Source organism: Channa argus, chromosome 8, assembly GCF_033026475.1.
Source record: "Channa argus isolate prfri chromosome 8, Channa argus male v1.0, whole genome shotgun sequence".
Taxonomy (NCBI): Eukaryota; Metazoa; Chordata; class Actinopteri; order Anabantiformes; family Channidae; genus Channa; species Channa argus.
In genome coordinates, this window is record NC_090204.1 from 22,008,511 (window position 1) to 22,030,691 (window position 22,181).

The 22,181-nt window shown below is 41.6% G+C and overlaps 2 protein-coding genes across 6 annotated transcripts; both read right to left on the reverse strand.

Moving 5' to 3' along the window:
• Positions 1–2,672: 2,672 nt before the first annotated feature.
• LOC137131399 (regulator of G-protein signaling 1-like) lies at positions 2,673–5,984 on the reverse strand. 4 transcript variants are annotated; one of them, XM_067512597.1, is made up of 5 exons: positions 5,418–5,984; positions 5,034–5,093; positions 4,652–4,713; positions 4,356–4,522; positions 2,673–4,205 (listed from the first exon to the last, which is right to left on the reverse strand). In XM_067512597.1, exons 1-5 carry the CDS (start codon positions 5,495–5,497, stop codon positions 4,017–4,019), a joined length of 558 nt encoding a protein of 185 aa, XP_067368698.1. In that variant the 5' UTR covers positions 5,498–5,984; the 3' UTR covers positions 2,673–4,016. The 4 variants fall into 4 exon arrangements, with proteins under 4 accessions (XP_067368698.1, XP_067368697.1, XP_067368699.1 ...); XM_067512596.1 differs by having other exon boundaries at positions 4,652–4,716; positions 5,418–5,679; XM_067512598.1 differs by lacking the exon at positions 5,034–5,093 and having other exon boundaries at positions 4,652–4,716.
• Positions 5,985–9,303: 3,319 nt separating this feature from the next.
• si:ch211-117l17.6 (regulator of G-protein signaling 21) lies at positions 9,304–21,167 on the reverse strand. 2 transcript variants are annotated; one of them, XM_067512595.1, is made up of 6 exons: positions 20,950–21,167; positions 13,522–13,575; positions 13,319–13,414; positions 13,178–13,233; positions 12,912–13,078; positions 9,304–10,456 (listed from the first exon to the last, which is right to left on the reverse strand). In XM_067512595.1, exons 2-6 carry the CDS (start codon positions 13,545–13,547, stop codon positions 10,271–10,273), a joined length of 531 nt encoding a protein of 176 aa, XP_067368696.1. In that variant the 5' UTR covers positions 13,548–13,575; positions 20,950–21,167; the 3' UTR covers positions 9,304–10,270. The 2 variants fall into 2 exon arrangements, with proteins under 2 accessions (XP_067368696.1, XP_067368695.1); XM_067512594.1 differs by lacking the exon at positions 20,950–21,167 and having other exon boundaries at positions 13,522–13,670.
• Between the last annotated feature and the right edge of the window lie 1,014 nt (positions 21,168–22,181).

The window sequence follows — 22,181 nt, forward strand, 5'->3', positions numbered from 1 at the left end:
ACAAATCAGAGCTGTCTCAATCTCATAGGAGCAGGACTGGTCTCGAAGACCCAACAACAGCAAGAAGCCTATTGTGGACAAAGACAACTGTTTATTTGCCAGCCAAGGTCTTAATTGTCCCGAGTGTGCAGCATTGACAAATGAACAGTCCTTGCTGTCCTAACACCTTTGGATAGGACTGTACTCTATGTGCTAAAACTGCCCAGTGTTTAAATTCCAAACCTTTAAGGGTTTGTATTTGTTCTGTACATGAAGGCTGAGTCAGAGAGTGCATAACTACTGCAAAGGTGCCTCCTGACATGGAGGAATCCACATGCAATCGATAGGGAGTGAGATTAAAATATGTTAGAACTGGTTTTATCCGCAGCAATGTACAGGTTACACCCCACAATTAATTAAGCGTATGAATGTAGAGCTCACAGCATAATTTGGAAGTTTTGCAGCACATTTAAAGCACCGTGTGTTGCCAGCTGAATCCTTTCCAACAGCATATTAACAAGGTAAGCACATAATTAGGCTAAGAACACACACGTTACAGGTGTTACATTATTCACCTGCAGCAGACAGACGGACAGCTCGTGCCTGGTCTTTGCTTTTGCATGTGACTGTGCAGTCACATTTTAAAGGAGGCGTTATTATTATTATTATTATTGTATTATTATTTAAACGAGGGGACTTGAAAGTGCTGCTCTCCGAACAGCAGGCCTGGTTGGGCTTAGGGTCGATTTTAGGTCACACAGAATGAATCTTGATGTGCTATGCACTTGGTTTAATTTTCCCATAAATCTGGAAACAATCTTTCGAGAAGCCAAGAGATATTTCAGATGAAAAACTGGTCAGTGTGGCTGAGCTGTCGCTGTTAGTGGCATTTTAAATGTAACTTTGACACAACATCAAAGTGTCAGACACATTACGGATGTTATTTGTCTTTAAAGGAATAAAAGACAGATTCTAAATTTTGAAAATCTTTTTTTTTTTTTTGCTTTTGCTGCTAATTTAAAAGGCTTCAACTTGCTTTCTATGGCTTTAGTTTGGGGTAAATGTCCATTAATGCTTTAAAACATCCCTCTGGCCTCAGTATGATAAAATAAAAAAAAACTTTTTTTGAATGCAGCAGTGGTTTTGATAACAAAAAATCCATCAGTGAACGTCTCAGGCCTTTGATGTAGTATTTAGTACCACTTGACGCAGACGCCCGGACTGTGGCTCATGTGACTTTTTTTAATCTGCTCAAATGAGACCTGTGCAGCTGGGCAGAGAGTTTCAGGGAGCGACCTTCACTCAAAATGAGACCAAACATTATTTTAAAAGCTCTGTTCAAACTCATCTTCATGCTTCTGAGGCCACTGCAGTGTCCTGCAATATACAGAATTAACAGGCAAAAAGTGAGGACCGAACGATGAGAGAGAGATAGTAGGTGTTTAAACATGTGTCAGATATACAGGACATGTGCATTTTTTTTACAGATCGTACGTCAAACTTTGATTTTTTTGCAGAATGACTTATAACGGAATCACTTGGACATTAATGCTTTGATGTAATTTCCCATGACGTTTAGGAACAGAAATTGAAACTCGAAGCCATCAAAATAACAATTATTCTTTTTTTCTTTAGTCACTGACATGATTTTTCTGTCATTTACTGTAAATGTTTGAGCGTCCACCTTCTTGATAATAGCAACTCACGCCTCCAATTCAATTCTTGCCCTGAACTAACCCTTTTACTAAAAGAGATGGCAATGCACGTTGTGACGTTTCATATTGTTTTAAATTGCCAGATAGCACAGAATTCACAGGAGATCGGTTATAATACTAATCGCTACAAATCTAGTGGGGCTACAAACACATCTTTGAACACATAACAGCAAAGCTTATCGCTGCTTTAGTCGAACTGTACAGTGTTTCATTATGCCGTGGAGCTTTTTCAGAGAAAAATCTCCTTTCTCACAGTGACTGATTTCATAAGAAACTGGAAGTGGAGGCCTTCCTGTTTTTAAAAGGGCTCATATCAGTTATAGTCTTGAATTTCAAGACAACAGATGCCTTTCAGTGATAAAAAAAAAAAAAAAAAAAGGCTGACAACGAAACTGCAAGCACCCAATATCCTTTGTCGGATTTCGCAAGGATCATTTTTGAAATATTTTTACTTTGGTGTAATTTCCCATTACGTTTAAGAACAGAAATTGAAAATAAAGCCATCGAGATAAAACTTTTTTTGTATCTTTAGTTATCTGTTTTGATAATTTTTTTTTCTTCTAGATAATGGCGTCTCTTGAATATTACATTAGAGCCCAGGACAGATACATAAGATATTGTATAGTGTATATACACTTTGTAGGATAGAGTGTAAAGTCTTTCTCACAACTCCACTGAAGCTGTATCTCCACAACTGTGTTAATAAGCCCACCAGAACTTGGCACAAGCCTTATGTTTCCATGCTTATGCGATGGAGTACTGCTTTAAACATATAACAGACAATTATGCAAACATGCCATTAATTTTCTAATGCAATGTTTTAAGATCCATTTCACTGGAAGTTTGTTGCCGTCTTCAAACATACCATGACGCTGAAGTCAGAGCCCAAAGCACTAAAAGCTGTAGCGTGAAAAGTGAAAAGAAAGGGAGCTAAGACTAAATTGTAGTAGTGTGAGTTACAAAAAAAAAAAAACTAACTTCCATTTAAATAATTTAATGTCATTCAAATTATTGACATTTTAACAAGCACATCAACACTGCAAAAAACCTTGTATTCAAACGGTGACAGTTAACAATAAATAATACAATGTTTTACTTTTAAGTTAACTATTAATTCCTTAGATTACATTCAAACAGCATGCTTTGGAAAGCAGTAATAAGGCCTATTCTCAGGCACACAAGATGTTTTAACATCCTATCATGCAATGTGAATCATCCTATTTCTATTTCCACTCAAATAGTTTAGTACATAAAAATCACAATTTTTGACACTTCGGTGCTGTAAGAATTTGGTTTAGATTTTGGCCAGCGGTCATGTGCTGAGGAGTTTAAATAGATGTAACTGGCCTTAAACGGGTAGCTCTCAGCTGCTGCAGTGCAGAGTCGGAGTCAGATTCCACACGCAGATGTGTAGGATTATGTTTGGTTGCTAGTAATTTTGGTCGCTTAGAAACCTTGAAGATAATAAATACTGGCAAAAAAAAAATAAAAAATAAATTAAAAAAATCAGTTTCTACAACCACATTTCAATTCAATTTCCACAAATTAGGAACCGAAGCGATAGAATCCACCTACTTTTTAAGTGTCACAGAATGCCAGTTGCAAAACTAAGTGGCGTTCTGCAAACCCCTTACTAAGGATGACATTTCACTATCGAGCCCTGTGTCTGCTATAGATTCACTGTCCTCTTTAGTGCCGTCATCACATAGTTGGCCGGCTGTGCTTGCGACAGCTTATTCAGTGTATGTGGCAGTGAAAATCTACGACTAAACACTCACACACATGCACACGCGCACAACTAATGAAGTTTGGCCGTTGCATCTTACATCCTCTATCATAATCTGCACAGGAAACGCCTCTGTAAAGAAGGCTAAAGGAGGTCTGTTGCATGGTTTGCTTACGCAACTCCGCTGTCAGAGTGGGTACCGAGGGCGTCGGTGAGTCATTCGGTGTCAAAGTGCTCGGTTCTCCTGAGGACTTATCCAGTGCAAACACACTACAGGGTCATTATCACTAAGGCTTCTTCCTGTGACACTGTCCTCATGTGCATGGTGCTCAGTGTGGTGGTCCTCCCATAACGGGACTAAGGCACGGTTCGCTTCTGGGTCTAGCGCTGACGTTGCCGTGTGAGGCCTGTATGTGTCCGTGTGCCCTGCACGTTGACCTTCCTTCCTTCTTTGAGCTCCTTCAGGAGGAAGGGCTGACAACATACATTCCAGTTATGGGTTTTTAGTCCTTTCTGTCTCTCTCGCTCTCTCTCTCTCTCCCTCTCTCTCCCTCTCTCTCTCTCTCTCTCTCTCTCTCTCCTTCCTCACAGCACTTTCATCCCTTCGTGGCGTCAGCAGCAAGGTTTTCCAGGAGAGTTCTATAAACGTCCGAACGCAGGAACCGCGGGTACGAGTCTCTTTCCATCAGCCCGTAAACTATCTTCTGAGCATCGTCAAAGCAGTGCACGGTGGGAGTCTTGACGTTCCTTTTGATCTGCTCTCGGGTGTGATAGTCGATGTTGATCTGGAGTGAGGCACATAGATAGGAATGAGGGGATTTGAGCCAAGTATTAAAACATTTTTCAGTGCCCTGTCAGTGTCTGAGGTCTGTCTTAATTATTCAATCCTATATAACTGTATAGATGTGAGAGAGTCCTAGTGTGTTTGCAGTCACCTCTTTAGGAGATTCCGCTTTGATGAACTGCTCATATATCTTCTTGGCTCTCGAGGACATTCTGAACGAAGACCTGATCTTCTTGTAGTCCTCACAGGTGAGCCAGAACTCAATGTTCTCGTCGCTGTATTCAGATTTCAGAAAGTTTCGAAACGTGGCCAGTCCATCTGAGGAAAGCACAGGAAGAAAACAGAAAATGCCAAGCATGAAGCACGGACAACACTATTTTATAGCTTTCATCAAAGTTAATTTACTGTTCTAGCAGGATTTTCATCCTCGGGGGAAAAGCAACCTACATTTAGACTCGAGGAGCCGTTCCAGTGACTGTGACCATTGTTGGGTATCTTCTAAACTTAGCCTGCTGGGAGAGAATGCGAGTTGGATTACTCAACAAAAATCAATTTTGACTAAACTGAAGCCAGGCTGAAGCTGCGAGGGCTGCAAAGGGCACAGAGACAGTCTAATCAAGCGAAGGCTAGCAGATGTGCTTATTCCAAAAAAATAAATTAGAAATATCAAACCATGGGATAAGCTGGCGTACGTGTGTGCCGTGCCAAAGCAAACATAGTGTCTTTAGTTCATTTGAATCCTTTCATAATGCCATAGATGGAAATCATAGGAGCAGACTGGCTATTTTAAAACTGAAATGTATGCAAAACACTCCATAAGTGTCCTTACCTCTCAGAGCTTGATGAGTGTGAGAACATACACTGGAGCCGGCACATAAAGTTCTTTCCACTGTGCAGAGATGAGAAATACGTGAATGTTTCCCCTGTTTGAATTATTGCGGCTGCATTGAGTCTGACAATGCATGTTGGGCATGTTAGCAATTAGACAGGAGAACTTGTAGTGTAGTAAACTAAACTACTTTTTGGAAATACTATGAAGCATCCTTGATGTTATTTAAAATGCAATTCAGTGGTAAACAACTGAAAAAGCATAACAATTGCAAACAAATCATCGGATAATAAGCAGATACGTGAGCTGAAAGCAGCTTTTCATCTAGTCAGTGTATTAGCTGGAAAGCCCGGCTTGGCGTCGGTAGCTAAAAGTTTCACTCACATGTTCTTGTTTCTCTTCCTGTCATCTCTGTCCATGATGAAGTGCTGTGTGTTGAGTGGTTCGAGGATTAGGCTGGGCATTGTTTTGTTAAGTCCACACTCTCAGGCTCTCAGTCCTGATCATGCTGCAGCTGAGAGACACTTAGGAGGTTTCCCCTCTGCAGCGCGGCTTTATATACCAAGGTTTCCTGTTGCTATGGTCTGGGGCTGCTGGGATACATCAACAGCTCTGCCCAGACTGAAGAGGAAGCACCCCTTCCACCCCCTCCAAGCTCCTGTTCCTCCTCTCCTCCTACTTCACGATCAGAAACAACACATACTCGCACTGTGATGCATGTGCGCCTCCTCTTCTCGATGCCTTACTCCCTGTAATATCTGTTTCCTTTTCTTCCCTCCTGCTGTGGCTGATCCTTCCGTCCTCCTACCTGGATGAGAAAGCGTGCTGTGTTCGCAATTATTTTTAGACTCCCAACACAGATGCAAATGACAGTAACAGTGGCTGCGATAGGCAAATTGTGACCTTCCAAATGTTGTGTGTGGTGGTAGTCCTCTGAAACACGAAGCCAGCGCAGCACAAATGGGGACACTTGCTCGTTGGTCTCATGTCACTGTGGTTTAACTCTCAACTTTAACGTCGATTGATCAAACAAGGGGAAATGAATCCCAATCTTTGTGGACGCTTGTGCAACAATGAGCTACGGCCACATGTGAGAAAGAGGAAACAGCGAATCGATTGCAAGAGGGAGAGTCAGCGAGGCCACGGGAAGTTAGAAAAAATTGTCTGACTGTCATAGCGTGATCACTTGTTTTAGCCACAAAGGTATTACTTCATTGTCAAGAATGAATCCAACATTGTGCTGACATACAGTACGGAAGCTTGAAATTCAAGTCCATTTTATTCTGATGCTACATATTTTGCAAAGGAAAACACTTAAAAGCAAAGATATGCTTAGAGCTCAAACATCCTCAGACTGTGAGGAGTTGCACTTGGCAGCAATAGAGTTTTTAGCGTAGAGAATGAAGTAAATGGACGTACTGAAGACAAAAAAACCCCCACATCTCTACACTTTCACACTTTGCGATAAAAGTGATAAATTGCGACATCAAATCAAATCATAGAACAAAAAGAGAGGAACATATGCTTCATATAAGGCTGGCAGGAACAAATTGTGTTGAGAATTTGGGACAATCCTCTGAAGGCCAAGCCAATCATGGCCCGAGGTGGGTGGGACAGGAAGTGAATGAAACTGTCCAATATGGGCCTTCGAATTATGATATGGGAAAGGGCTGTGCTGTTAGAACACATGGAGACAAACTACTGAGACACCAACTATGCCAATGCCAAAATGTCAGTGTTGGTGTGAAAAACATATTTAGAATTGTTTGATAGCCACTGCGTTGATGGGAACAGCTCAGACTTTGGCTAGAAATGTGCCGGGAAAGAGCCGGTAGCATCTGCCTCTGCCTCCACATCAGTCAGATGGGTCTGAACAGAACAACGCAATGATATCATCTTTCCAATACATTGGTAATAATGCTGAACGCTGTCACCGTCAGTCATTGGTGGATTATGTTTGATTTTATGGAGGAATGTAGGTGGTGATTGTGCAAAGAAAATCTACAAGCTATAGGATGATAAAAACGCTTCACAAGAGCTTTGTGAGCTCCTGCCTGAACGTAATCTTTCAGCCCAGTCCTCCTGTTGCCACAGGCAACAATCTGCCCTTTGGCTCGGCCTTGCCGATGCCGCGCTCTCCCTCTTTTGCCCAAACATGGTTGTAATCGCCGAGGCGCGTCGAGGAGTCACCAAACTTTGAAGTGAAAGCTGTCCCTCATGCTGCACGTGAGCGTGTTCTCCGCGCTCCCTACCTTTGTGTTTGATTGGGTACTGCCCTGCAGAGGACTGCAGCAGAGAGCAACGTGCAGTGCATTCGCCTGCATCAGCCAGGTTTTGTAGACTAGACGTGTGACTCGGCTCGACTCGACTCGACTATCACCAATGCCATCAACGGTACTCACTTCCTTTTGTGTTACCATGGTAATGGTGTCGGGCTCTGAGAAAACAGTGACAGGCTGCATGTGAAGCACAGTGCACCATGTGATGAAGGAGATGTGAGACCTATGTCATTTATCAGTACCAACCCCCATCACCCCCCCAGTGTAATCAGAGCCACTGACGTGTTGGCTCCGCATAACAAATTCTAAATTCTTTACTCATTAATATAACCAACACAGAATGACATTTATATAGAATTAATTAAAACCAGTAAATACACTCTGAGCAATACTAGTACACTGACAACATACTTTTATGCCACAGAATGTTCTCTTGTAAATTTAAGAAAAAAAATGTTCATGGAAAATATGAGTGATAAGTTCTTTATACATTCTAATATGTTCTAATGTCGTTGATGATTTGACATGATCTTGTTGATTCTTGCAAATTCAAGTTGAGATTGTTGCCTCGGAAACATACCCACGATCTCACGGCCTGGTCTGTTTTCAGTTTTAGTCAGTGGAAATAAGATACAATGTTGGATTTAAAGTCTGTTTCAAAAAAAAACAAAAACTGGGGTAATAATAAAAATAAGATGTCAATTCATGATACAGAGAGTGTTGCAACAGCATGGAAATGTCCAAATAAGTTAATGACACGTTGCTCTGTGGTAGCAGTCTGACGTTCTCAGCCACAAAAAAGTAACAAACATCAAATATATATATGTGTGTCTGTGTGTGAGAGAGAGAGAAAGTGAGGGAGTTATGGGAGAATACAATTAAACCAAAGCAACGTGTCATTTTAATTGCACATAATTAAAGGGCAACTTCAACAATTTTCAACTTGCTCCCCATAGCTTTAGGCAGTGGCGATGCTTGAGTCTGTTGGGGCTCTGGGCAAAATCTTATGCAACGTAAAACCGCAATGCTTAAGATTTGGAGAATACAGAGAGGTACACACCACATCATGCTGCACAGAGAACAGAACGTACAGTCATACATCAGCAGTGGGGCCAAGGGTAACACTCTGCACCAGGTTGCAGAATGATGTTGCCACTGATTTTATTTTCACCTGTTGCCAGGTTCTCATGGTGCTTTACTTGCTCTGAATAAATACACACTTTCAGTTGCCTGAATTACATCTTTGAATTCTGTGTAGTTCTGCAGCGCATTGCTCTTATTCTGCTGCGGCGACTCAGTCAGTGCTAAACCTGCTGAAGCAATTTCCCCCTTCGGGATTAATAAATAACGTAGGTCTGATTCTGACCGTGGTTCGAGGTGTCGAGCGCCGAGTCGGTGCAGCTTTTCTAATCCACTTCTCTTGTGGGTCAGAAGAACCAAACACACACTTTGTACAGTTATGATTATTAATAAGCCCAGGCCAATTCAAAAGACCTTTCTGAGACCCAGACAGATCTTCAAATTACAAGAAGTTAAAGTAAATCTGTGTGGAGTGGAGTTCAACCCTCATGAACTTTTATCCATTAAACGTGTCGACCAGTAGTTTTGACGCTATTGCTTTTTTTTGAAGGTTGGCTGGGCTTCAAATCGGCTTCCAATGCAAAATATCTACAGCAGCTCCCCAACCCGTCCCTCACATATACATTGTAGCGTGACCATCGCATTACGGCACCAGCTCTTCCCCCACTTTTCGGCCTTGTGGTGTCACGTGATGATGATTCACTGACAATCTCTGAAGCAGTCAGTGGAGCCTCTAAAACATGGTTAACATAGACATGAGATCAAAATGTAGAAACAACTTTATCCATAAAAAGTAAAGTTTTCTTAAAAAAAAGGCACAAAGTAAAAATAAATAGACTCATACAAAAAATGATACATAATGCATATTCACTTTTTTTTTTGCAGGTGAGAGAAGAAAGGGAACAAGCAGGTTTGTGCTTGAAATTACAGCATTGCAAAGCTTTATTACATGAAATACAAAAAGCAAATTCAGCTTCTCTTCGAACGTCACTCTGATCTTTTACAAAAGCACAAACTCTTTCAGGTTATTTCTCTTGGTCTCTAAGGGCTCGTCTATCTTTGCCATCATTGTCCGGGGCTGATGAGAGTATTCCCCTAACAAGGCAGCGCATTCAGGCTGATCTGTTACGCATCAGGTTGTCTGATGACTCCACTGTTGTCCTTTAAGCCCCCCGAGTTATTATTAGCTGCCTCACTACTCCTTTTTAAGGCACAATTTTTAGGAATAAGGCCATTTACAGAAGGGAGTGGGATCAAGGGTTACCGCCGGGTTACTTTTTTCCAGCTTGGTAAACCCTATTGCTGGTGTGTGGAATCATCTCTGCACCTAATTAGAAGAAACAGCAGACATGTGGCCAAAAACAGAGTCTCCTTGCTGGGTGAGCTGTGGAAACTTCTTCTGTTTCTTGATTCATGCCCATCACCCCACCTCCAGTTAGTCACTCAGTCAGACAAATATAAACCTTTGTCTCAGTGCTCTGACTATATGGAAACGGAATATTAAAGTTTAGTTATGAGTGGCTCATTAAATTCAGAAAACATCATCATAATATACACTGAACCTCAACTTCCTCAGTCCTTCAGTTTAACACATACATTTTCAAACTCTGCACACAGTCCCACATATCAATATCATTCTTTCACTTTCACTTTTGCCTTACATTGTTTTTCTGCTTTGCTATCATACACAACATTTCCCCTAAATCTATTTTTAAGCCTTGTCGCGCCCTCGTTCAGTCTGTTTTTAAAGCTGTCAAATGTGCTTTATAGAGGTTTTGATCCTCTTGAACAATGTGAAATAACTTTGTAATTCAGCCAAATAGTAAAAAAAAAAAAAAAAAGCAGCGTTTGTTGGAAGAAAATGCAGATTTCTTTTAACTAAATGTACCACATAGTCCTGGATTTATTCCTCAGTCTCAGGAAAGCGTCTGACTGCAGGAATCTGGGGCAAGAATCGCTTTCCATCAGCAGGTAAACGTGTTTCTGGGCCTCGTCGAAGCAGGAGAGGCTCGGTTTCTCCAAGGACTTCCTGATCTTCTCTCTGATGTGGTGGTCAACATTGATCTGAGGAGGAAACAAACAGAATGGGTGGATGGGTCAATACAGCAGAGGAGAAACAGGTGTTTTTTAAGTCTGTCACGCAGGTGGCTTTAATGCAGACCACCAATTTCCTTGCAACATGTAACGTGTACTCTGTTATTGTTACGCTGAAATTCGCTTTTCCTCCTCCCTGTTTGGGTGTCGCACGCCTAACTGCTGGAACAGATACAAAAACAGCAGTCGCCTTTTCCCCCCCTTTTGTTTTGACCTTGAGAACTCAGCATGTAGTAAAGTACTGTGTGTATATTACAAGTGGAAGCCAGAGTGATGACATTCCCACCCCCACTGTTCAGCATTATAAAGCTGCAAATAGCCTGTGATTTAAACATCGTTGTGTGTGCAATTAAGACGTCCGAGCAAACTTTTACGAGCAATTAATTCAATAAATCATGGACTCGTGTGGCATCCTGGAGTGTAGCACGGCATAAAAATACGGTCAACGCAAGCCACAGCTACAAATACACTGTTTGGGTCCGTGAATATGGAGACAATCTGTGGAATATTGCAACGGAAACAAGTCACGGAACATTCTAATATAAGGAAATGTTAAGGTTGAAGAACTGCTTCCAGCTGCAGAATTCCAGAGAAGCTCTCGCAAAGAAGCACGTGTCAGTGAAGGCATGTGCTTCTGCAGTTTTGACATTCTTATAATTAACCTGCCTTCTTCCACTTTTTTTTTTTCCCTCCTTCTACACACGATTGCACATGAGCTGACTTAAGAGTTAAAATATTCAAAGTACAGAGGTAATTATAGTTACAAAGTCGGGTCATGTGATTATGGGAAATCGACACTTTGTCATGGAACCAGTCGAAAATGCCAAAAATAGGATCTCGGCACTTATTGCTTTGAAAGCAACATTTGCAAAATTGGGCCATCAGAGATGATGTGTTTCGCAGAGAAATGTGCGACTTCTAGGATCAATGTGTACAAGCTTGTTTCCTCTTACTCTATTGCACTCGGTTTAGTAGTCTGGACACTGCTGACACGGGCATTTAGTAAGAACTGCTAAGGCCTCTGGCCTTTTCACCTCTCTGCCATTGGTATTGTGTGTGTGGGGGTGTGTGTGTGTGTGTGTGTGGGTGTGTGGGCGTGTGTGGGTGAAGCTGTCTTTCAGTGTTTTCCCTTGCTTGGTCTGTGTGCCTGCCTTGCTGCTACACCCACCCCGTTCCTGAATGCTATGGCTCTCCTACCTGATCACCCCCCCCCCCTCCTCTGCCCATCCTCCTTACTATTCATTGGTCTGGCTTCGAAAGCCACTGTTCCTCCCCTTTCTCTGATTGGACCAGCTCTGGAGTCACCTACCAATCAGAGCCTGCAGATGACACCTGACCACTATATAAAAGAAGCTCACAAAAATTTGAGAGCAGCTAGGATTTTAGTGTGAGCGAGTGTTGGTGCTGCTGTGCCATATGTGGTGTTGGCTTGTTTAGTGAACTGTAGTCAGAAACACTGTAAAGCCTGTGTGTTAGGTTTATTTGGAGGTGGATAACTTTGTTTAGTTTAACTTTGAGACCACTGTTTTACTCCTTTACTTTAAAGACTCAACCTTCTTTTGGAGATGACTGTTCCCTGCTGACTCCATTTTGCTTTGTTATTCTTCTCTTTTGTACAGACTTATTACTTATTTTGTTTTATTATAATGGATATATGCCTCAAGTCTGTTTTCAGACTCCTTGGTTTTTGTACTTTTTAGTTTTAATTTATTTTAATTTTTTTGTACACCTGACTGAACCCTCCTTACTTACATTAAACAGATTAGTCATTTAAACACCTGAGATTTGCTTCTGTTACACCCCCCTACCCTTAGGGAGCCAGGGTCGTAACGCTGCACCAAAAACCACTGGCCTCTTCCTCTCCATGCTATGGATGGTTCTCGCTGGTTTGAGGAAAGTACCTTTGGCGAAGTGGCAAACAAGACATCAACCCTCCATTTAAATCCGAGCAGCTTCAAACAGCTACATTTCCCCAAGTGAAAAAAAGTTTCGGCATGTTATGGCACATTTTGTCTAGTAGTTCACATGATGTTTAGTTTGCATTTTTTTACTCAATCATTTCTTAAGATCTTTTAATAACTTCTGCACAGAGACTAAAACCAACAATTGATTTCCACTGCTCACTATAATGTCCATCAGTTTTGAACCACATTAGGATTAATAGTATGTGTGAAACATGCTGCTGCACCTGGTGAAGTTTCCTCCTTAATGAAAACTAGTTAAAAATAGTAAGAAAAAGTCAAATGCACATGCGTACGATCTTCATGTAACCACTGACTGATTTCTTTTCTTGTGCCGTTACATTACAAATCAGGGGAAATTATTGTGAGTTTGGGAGAATGTATTTTATCTGTGAACGTGTGCTAAAGAATAGTTCTGCCGATGTACCATCAATCATCCACCCTGGTGTGAGATACTAACTGACCTCTCTGCAGGCTGTAGGCTGGATGAACTCCTGGTAGATCGCTTCTGCTTTGCGGCGAAGGTCGGCCGGCGAGTTGGTCGACTTAAAGTCTTCACATGCGAGCCAGAAGTCAATGTTTTCCTCACTGTATTCAGATTGCAGAAAAGTGCGGAACGCCTCTAAATACTCTGCAGACAGGGGAAGTATATCGTTCTGTAATGCATTCTCATGAGGAGGATCATGTTGTGCACTCAAATTTAAAATCTGAATTTGGTGGCATTTCTTACTTTTATCCTTTAGCAGCTTTTTCAGATCCATGTGGTTCTTATGGTCAGTCTCCAAACTGAAATAAGAGATTTTTCACTGTGATTCTCACTGTGAACAGCTGCGAAACTAGATATTTATAGTAGTTTAGGAACATACACTACCTTGGATTTGAAGGGGATGTCTTGATGCTTATTTTTTGCTCCATTGAGCCCTGGAAGTCTTTGTTACGCCTATTTCTATTTAGAACAATATCAATCCTGTAAAACAAAGTTAAATTTAAAGTGAACCTTTTGACTTTTCAACTGTGTAAATAGTCCATATGATACTTGAACATTACTCAGCATCATTAGTCTCTCTGGCTTACCTTCTGGGCCTCTTCACATTTTGCATCAGATCCTTAATTTCATAGAACCGAATCCTTGAAAACAAAAGTTTTGGCATTTTAACATCCCTGGTAGTAAAGTTACAGTAGTCCGTTCTTTTGGGTCTGTAATCAGTACTGTTCTAGTCTGTGTTCTCCTTTAAACAGACAGGAAACATGTAACACTTATGACGCTGAGGGCCTGCTGATACAAGTATCTAAATACCATTCGGATAATCATTGTTAGTCCTGACTCACAGCTGTAAAATTCCAGTGATCAGTCTTTTTTTTTTTCCTTCACTCTGATTCCTGCAAAATGGTCCTTTTTCTTACCCCGCTGCTGTGTATGTTATGTACATGGACGTGTGCTTTTTAAACTGTAAGTTGTATATTGAGAATCTAGAGGCAGTGGATGAGGGTAAAACTCTGGATGATTCATGGATCTCAGAGCTGGATATTAATTAAGGATGGGTCATATGACGACATACAGACGTTAGTCAGTACCTATATCCACTAGTACGAATTTTCCAGAGGTGTATTTTAACATCTGGATGCGTTAGCTGCAGATAGCGACTTCTGCACTATGATCATTATGATTATGAAGAAGTATTCAAATATTTATGACATTTCTTAACATGTTTTTATTTTTTATTCTGGAGCCTTGTGTAAACTTTGCAATAGAAGGACTTTAAATAAAAGGAGGCCATGCTAAAGATACAGAGTCTGTTATTGCACTTCCATAAGGTGTTATTGTGTTATTGTTACTGCTAAAATAGTTTTTAGTAGTAATTTAATGGACAAATTGGATGATTATGTTCGGGTGAGCTGGTGACCAGCCATTACACTGGAGGAAAGAAAATTTCCCTATATCAAGTTAGCAGAAATACAAGCATGGACTACTTTTGAAGGTATTAAAAATAATTTATCACCAACTGTACAACCCGGGATTCATATCACCCCCAGACTGAGAACGTATGTACGTGTTTCAGATTGGATGATAGTCATGTTGGGATTGTGTAGTAGGGGCCAAATAAAAGCCTTAGACTTTTATTAATGCAGGTGCAGTGAACACCCAGCTGTAATCTCACAAACAGCTGAAGATTCAGAATATGTCTGCTTCATCTTCCTCTGGTGTCAGGAGAACAATAAACAAATAACTAAGGCAAAATGATACACATCCATCCATTATCTATCACCGCGCATCCGATTTGGGTCACAAAGGAGCTGGAGACTATCCCGGCTGACATCGGGCGAGAGGCGGGGTCCACCCTGGAAAGGATGCCAGTCTATCTCAGGGCCAAAATTTTAGATTCTCCAAGTAACCTAACATGCATGTTTTTGGACTGTGGTAGGAAACCGGAGGACCTGGAGGAAACACACGGAGGCACCGGGAGAACATGCAAACCTGCAACCTATAAAGGCCAGAAAAACATGCCGCCAAAAACTGAAATATGCACTGAGTCGTGTAACAACGGTACATGTCATGGCATCAATTGAGAGCAAGTTATGTGGAAAGTTTCTAAAAAGAGAGTTCTCAGCAGATCTCGAGCTTGTTTTTTACCATCATAATTTATACTGCTCCTATACATGACTACACTCATACAGTACATACACACATTTACTCTGAATCTTAGTCATGTGTGGAAATCACGTATTCATAGTTCTTTCTTGCACTAAAACTGGTGTACTATGCTATGTGGTACATTGTTTAACACACAAAACCTGTGTGATGGGTGGGCGGGTGTGTTTATGTGGGTGCTTTTCAGGAGTCCCCCAGGGGTCTCATTATTATGTGTTGCGGTACGTCTGTGGTTATGAGAAAGCTGAAGTGAGTGGATTTCAAACTTTCCACACGAGAACGACAAGAGCTGCAGAAGATGCACGTGCAAGATTAGGGAGTCGACTTCCTAGCGGCCAACACCCTTAATATTGCATGCTTGACTGAAAGGTGCTTTCATCAGGGACGTGGGAAAGTTCCGAGTATGCAAAAATACTTTGGGCCACTGAGCTGTTGACAGGATGTGTTGGTAACATTTGGAGGATGTTAATCAAGACTGTGGTCAATTTATCTGTGCACAAAGTCAACCAGGTTTGGTCATCAGAAGATTGAATCATGTCAACTGGACTTCTTCTTCTGCATGGTTAGAAACATTTCGCAGCTTCTTCAGTCTGAATAAAGTGGCTAGGGTACCCAGTTTTATCCTTCAGTGAGCCTGAGGTGTGTGGGCCTCTGTGCTGGGCCATGCTCTTGTGTAGAAGCTGTTAAGTTTCTCCAATGTAAAACTGTGAGCACTCTTCACTGTACTAGACTGCATACGCTACGATGCTCTTCTTGGGTTTAGGTGGTTCGTCTTTCGGGTGACTCAGTCTTTGTTGCAGTGTGTTGGTGAGTTTGAAGTGAACAGGTTTTCTACAGATCCTTTTGAGTTTCTCTGACACTCCAGCCATGTAAGGAATCACCACGAGTCTCCACTCTGTCTGTCGTCCTTCTGTTGGATCTGGACGCCATCTCAACCCACTTAGGATAATCGTAGGCCTTGAGAGCGGGTCCTCTGTTGCCCCGTGGTGTCCTATAGACAGAGTCTGTGGCTCTGTTAGGTAGGATGGTAGATAGGTTGTCTAATTTCTCTTTTAAAGTGCTGATGGTGAAGATGGTGACGTAGGCTTGTTGGCGAGAGGCTCTGCTGTCTGCATCTGAGGTTGAAGCGTAGCTGGTTTCTATAGTCTGTCCTTGCTGTCCTTTCATATTCCCGCACTAATTTCAGGGTCTCTGCCCCAAAGGTTGCAGCAATAGGTCGGTGAAAATTCTCAGTCATCCAGGTTTTGTTATCGGAAGATTAAATCGGGTCAAAGTTTATTCTTTTAATCTTTGTTGTTTTTACAGTATAGGAGTGTATTTATTCTTCAAGGGGGGTAACTGACAACTCCAGCCGTTTGAGTCAAACCCCAGTTAAAGGATAAGGGTAAATCAATACAAATAAATGAACAGTAAATCATGTAGACTTACTGTCAACAGAATCCAACAAAATCAAGGTGACACGTAACTCAACAAAAAAATGTGGCTCCAAAGTCAAAGGCATTGAAAAAAATGTGAAACATCCTCAGAAAAAACAAAACATCAAATTCAAGCTTTGCTCTTTTGAGTCTGTATTGTGAGAGTGTATCTAAAGTTCATCGTACATCCTCGTACAATGAGATAAAGTATCTATCATCTATCAACTGTGAAAGCTTCCGTGTAAAATAACAAAACAAAAAAAGGAAATCCCACGTCATCGCCTAATGAAAGCCGCGACCATGAACACGATAGGCAGCTACTAATAATGGATGGATAGATGAGTGTTCTGTCTGTCAGCGAGTAGCTACATCAGGTGTTTCTGAGACCAGGGACATAGCACATTTACAAAGAGAAAATGCTGAAGCACAGTGATATTTATGCTGATAGTAACACTGCAAACAAGCATTTCCACACTACTGTGTTTTCATCAGAGTCAAACAAACAAAATAAAAATAAAAAAAGGCCCTATTCTTGCAAGATCATGTCAGGTGTTCAAACCCACTTGAGGAGTAGCTTAGGAAAAGTGTATTTTAAATTCTGGGATACGATTGTTGATTACACCGCATATGCAGACGCTGGAGAGCACAGTTAGCAGGCTTCCTATTGGTTACATGCAAATGACAAAAGGGCAAGACGGCACATTTTTCACCCTGACAGAACCACTGTGAATTCAAGGATGCTGCGAAAAATGGAAAAAGCTGAAAGCAAAAAGAATCCAATTAAATGCGAATCCTCACTGGGTGCATGATTTCATGTGCACTGATCTGATGGTGAATCATGTCATCATTTTCCTCCTCCACATCCTCCTCATCCTAATCTGAGACAGAGCGAGCACAAGTGCGACTAGAACGTGGGATCAGGTGAAAGTAACTTTGCAATATTGTGCAAACTGGTGCCTGTGTCTCCTCTCAGCACCATACTTGTGTTAATTGAGGAGACTGTTCCATGAATCACAACACACACACACACACACAAGGAAAAATGAGGGCCATTGATGATTGATTGTTACCAGACTGCTAAGTTAGTCTGACCCACATATCATCAACACAGCTTATCATTATCGTTGCCCTGATTTCACAGAATCTTCCGGTTAAAAGTTGGCATCATAACCGCATCGACTTCCTGGTCCAACACGGTTCAAATCTCAGAAGCTTGCGAATAAACCTGCTCCTGAGTAGGTTTGACATTGTAGATCTGTTACAGGGAAAACGACGTGACTTTGGAAGAGCCAACAGACGTGGGATCACGTTACATGTGAAACAAAATTAAGCGGATAACCCACATAATGAAGAACGGGCCCCTGGTCCTAACGAGATGACCAGCAAACACACGTTTAAAGCTTTAAGCGTGCAGATCACATGTACTGCTACAAAACTTTATACTATAGTTCTTATTTGCAAGTGATGTCTGAAATGTTTGGTATTGGTGGAATTGGCACTGTGCACAATGGGCCCAGCAGGAAATAAATAAATAAAAACCCTGCCGGTCGGTTAGACAACCAGGAGGAAGTATTAGTCGTTTGAGTGAATCATCCGGTGTCTTAAGTGGTGAGAATACTTTAAAATCCCTGAAGGACGTACAGAGTTTATAGATGATTCAAAATGAATCACTTTTGAAGATGTTCCAGAGTTTCAAAATTGGTCAATTTTGCCTGCTAATGGAGAAAACTCAGTGGGGAAAGTAATGGTAGTAGTAGTGAAACCTTATTGGTGTGCTCCATTGCTGTTTACCGTTTCTAAAATAATTATGCTAGAATGCAGAAAGGTGTTTGAAATGAGGAAACTATATCCACAAGGTATCGATTAAAATCACTGTCCTTTTAATTAAGAGCAGTGTCTTTTTGGTCCTGCGTGTGTTGAAGTGCATACGAGGTTAAAAGGTCACGTCTAAATGTTCCGCCGACCCCACAGGTGTGTAGTCCCACTTTTGGTGGCTGATGGGTTCGTGCGGACACCTTGTGCTCCTCCTCCTCATCATCCACAGCCTCTTCATGCCTCCAATAACACAGTTTTTCCACTCAGGCTGATTTGTTTTTTTTCTTTTGGCACGCGATGTAAATGAACTCCTTGTGTGTCTTTAGACCCTCCGGTGCTTAATTTTTGTCAGAGTGTGTTGGCATTTTATTTGATGAATGCTTGCGGTGAAGCATGCATGTGGATGGTCGTGAATTATTGGGTCTCCGTTTCAAGAAAAACACATTGTGTTGGCACCGCTACTTTCCCCTTGTGTTTGTGGGAACTTGGGATGGACCTTTTGACATTGTGAGACATAGATCAGGTCTCGTTTATGACGGTGCCATCATCCCCGACAAACCTTTTTTAAAGTGCTCAATCATCAGCCTTTTAAAACGTGGAATTATTAATAATGATGCAGGTGCACAGTCATCCTGCTGAGCCTGTCTGGCAGCTGCACTACAGAAACTGCATATCTAAAGTCTTAAGTTAATACAGAGGGCGCATGAAACCCGATTTTCCCCAATTTGGTATTACAGAAGCACATCAGAACTTTCGGAGTCCTCCGTTATCTTAAATTATCGCAGGCTGGGAAATACCAGAGTGGATTTAGAGAGTGACGACATCTCCATTGACTTGTTAAAGACTTTGTTTCTTTTCCCCAAAAACGGACCACGGAGGCTCCAAATAGTTTCCAAACACTGGGAGGTATCAACCATTACAGCACCTGAACTTTCATCCTACAAATGAACAGGAACATTTGTGTTGCCAAACTATTGGAAAAGGTTTACTGGGTGTTTTCAGCAGCCATGTGATGATATTGTATAGCCCTAAACTAAAAAGCAGCCCAGTTACTAAGCTGCTGTTGCCACTTTTGTGTGTCACTTTAATAAAATCTCCCTTTTTATTAAAAACAAAAAACCAAAAAAATACACCCCCATAATAATTCAGTCTCACAACAGCCAGGAAAACCCCCAAAGCGGCTCAGAATTGCTGCTCTGATCCAGCCAATCTACTTACGAGCATTCTGCCATCAAACCACAGTGTCTGTCAGGAGCCTGCTCATCGACATTTCTTTGGATGTGTAAAAATGAGGATGCATGAGTAAAACACTGACTTATAGGAAGGACAGGGGCTTTTGTTTTTGTTTCTGAATCCATTCCTAACTTAGTTAGCATGGTCACCAGTTGGCCTGTTAAAGTTTCTAATATGGCCCCTGGACTTCTTTCGAACTTGCCCGGCCGCCACTTAGAACTAGCAGGAAATAAGTCTAGTAGCCACTAATCCACTTCCAGATAATCTGTATGAATGTTTTTCATTAAGTCTACTGGCGAATCACAGTGATCTGTTAAATCAGACTAGGTTGTGCATGAAGTGTGTCAACCCTGACTCTAACCTGTGGGCACAACTCATTGTGGCCGCACAGCTTTGCCTTTTTCTTTTTTAAAGAATACTTCAATGAAACTGACTGACTGTCAGAGTCATCACGTTTTATCACAACGTGGGTTGATTTCCGATCACTACTACTGATATCAGAAGTCAGAGCAAGTATCCCCTAACAGAACGGTGCGTTACCTTTTCGGTCATGTGATGCTGACGTACGTTATATGGTCACGGTTCGGCTGGACAACACATACTGTCACTAGTACAGGTAGTACTAGTTAGTATAGTACAGGGTTATAATTACTGGGCATAATTACTGCCCAGGTTGAGCATCATGCAGTGTTGTCGTGGTAACAAATAAGCGGGAATAATTGCATCCGGAGTGACGACGTCATCCCACGTCCAGTTTAGATCCGGTCAGTGTGGCAGAGGAGCCCTGAGCCCATGTGCTAATTTAGTTTTAGGTTGATGCAATTCACAGCAGATGAAGTTACACTACGAACGCCAGACTCTGTTCAGTGGTGTCAGCATGAAAAAAAGACAAAACCAGATGAGTCATCTCAGCGATAACAAATATTCCATTGTGGTAAAAAGCAAAAAAAAAAAAAAAAACTGAATCATCAGACATGCACACCACACAAACTGAACTCGTGTTATGACATTAGCACGTAAAGCCATAAACCCTACAACCTCTCCTCTCTTTTTTTTTTTTTTTTTGAACTTTCATTACTTTTTGATTGCTTCATATTTCATTCTTTAATTTAATTAATTCCTACTAGTAGCACAATAATGCACTAACAGCAGCTGATTGTCTGATGGTGCATTGTTATTCATATGTCACCGGGTCAGGAAGTAGCACTTTGATTTTATGCTTTGAGGCATATTGTTTATAGCCATGACTAAAGCCATTTACCGAACAGAACCTAGATCTTCAAATGTTTTAATTTGGATAGATACCTGATAATTAGTGAGTTTCCTGACGAATAAACAGAATTTACAGTAGCTGGGCTAAAAACTCTCTGTTGCGGTCAGTTGTCTTACTTTTCAATGACTCATCCAGGCTGCTTTTATCTGTTTCCCCGCCGTTTCCAAGATCAAACCTGAAGCGTCAGTGACGGCTCTTCTTTTCCCATTTCATTGTGACACCAAACACACCAAAGTTTACATTTCAAACTCAGTGGTCGCCCACATTTTTCAAAGTAGCACAGCTGTGTGTGATTTGTATGATTTCTGCAACGTTCACAAGTACAGAATTTCCCCCCTAGTCGTCAGCACCATCCCCTCGTTCAGCAAGCCGCTCTGTAACGCACTGTGTGTTTTTGGTGGAGCTACTGTGTTGTGACAGTGCTATTACATAAGAGTGGAAAACCGTGAATTATTTCATCAGACTGACTGACAGACAGGAAATGTGCTTTGTGAGATATAAATGCTGCAAGGCGACTGGAGACCACACACGTAGCTAATGTGCCACTTTAACTTTCGATTGATTGATACCCAGGTTTCCTGCAAAGCCCAACTAATGCTCCAGTTTGAAAATTGTGGAGGGGGCTGGGGTTTTGTGGGGTTCGGTGGAATTGTGCTCAGGGTCAATACAGTGCAGTGCTGAAAACAAGGGAAGTCTTGGTTGAGCTTTGTTTCTCAGGGATGGGAAGTCTAAAAAAAAAAAAAAAACGTGGCTGCATTGTTGCATTAGAATTTGGAAATGTCATGATGACCTGATTCCATAGTAAGACATTTCCCAATAGTTTCTTTAACATGAAGCAGCCCCTGTGGAGACGTCCAGAAAAGTAACAAAAACAAAACAAAACAAAAAGTTTTCAAATCTCTTCCCGGTATTTGTGCTTCTATCAGAACAGTCAACCATTGTTATGTCTTTACTGAGCCACCACTGTCCCGGCGGTGGGGGGGGAATCAGTGTCGCAAGGCTTTCACCAGAAGGCCGCGTGGAAGTGAAACAGCTTTCGGTAGCTGACACACGAGGCCACTGCAGATTCATGGGAGGGGGGGTGGTGGTTTGTGTTTAGGGGGGGGAGTCCCAACTGACAGGTTCCTATTATGCTGTCTGTCCCCAGACAGAAGTCCCTGCTTCAAGCATCGCACTTTTTTTCCTGATCTGTTTGACTGTGATCAGCACACTTGACCACATCTTCCTGATTCGAAACAGTCACAAATCGTCGAGATCAATTATTGGTGGTTCTTCCAATTTTATGACACACACCTAGAAGTTACGGAGATTCTCAACTCTCTGCCAATACTCCGACTTTTTTTTATGA

Excerpts from the sequence above, each read along its gene's own strand:
- LOC137131399 (XM_067512596.1), bottom strand. The coding sequence starts at position 5,497 with ATGCCCAGCCTAATCCTCGAACCACTCAACACACAGCACTTCATCATG. Across the intron at positions 4,717-5,033 it reads CACTCATCAAGCTCTGAGAG|CAGGCTAAGTTTAGAAGATA; the intron begins GTAAGGACACTT and ends ATTCTCTCCCAG. Across the intron at positions 4,206-4,355 it reads AAGCGGAATCTCCTAAAGAG|ATCAACATCGACTATCACAC; the intron begins GTGACTGCAAAC and ends GCCTCACTCCAG.
- si:ch211-117l17.6 (XM_067512594.1), bottom strand. The coding sequence starts at position 13,598 with ATGCCAAAACTTTTGTTTTCAAGGATTCGGTTCTATGAAATTAAGGAT. Across the intron at positions 13,415-13,521 it reads AATGTGAAGAGGCCCAGAAG|GATTGATATTGTTCTAAATA; the intron begins GTAAGCCAGAGA and ends TTTGTTTTACAG. Across the intron at positions 10,457-12,911 it reads AGCCTACAGCCTGCAGAGAG|ATCAATGTTGACCACCACAT; the intron begins GTCAGTTAGTAT and ends TTTCCTCCTCAG.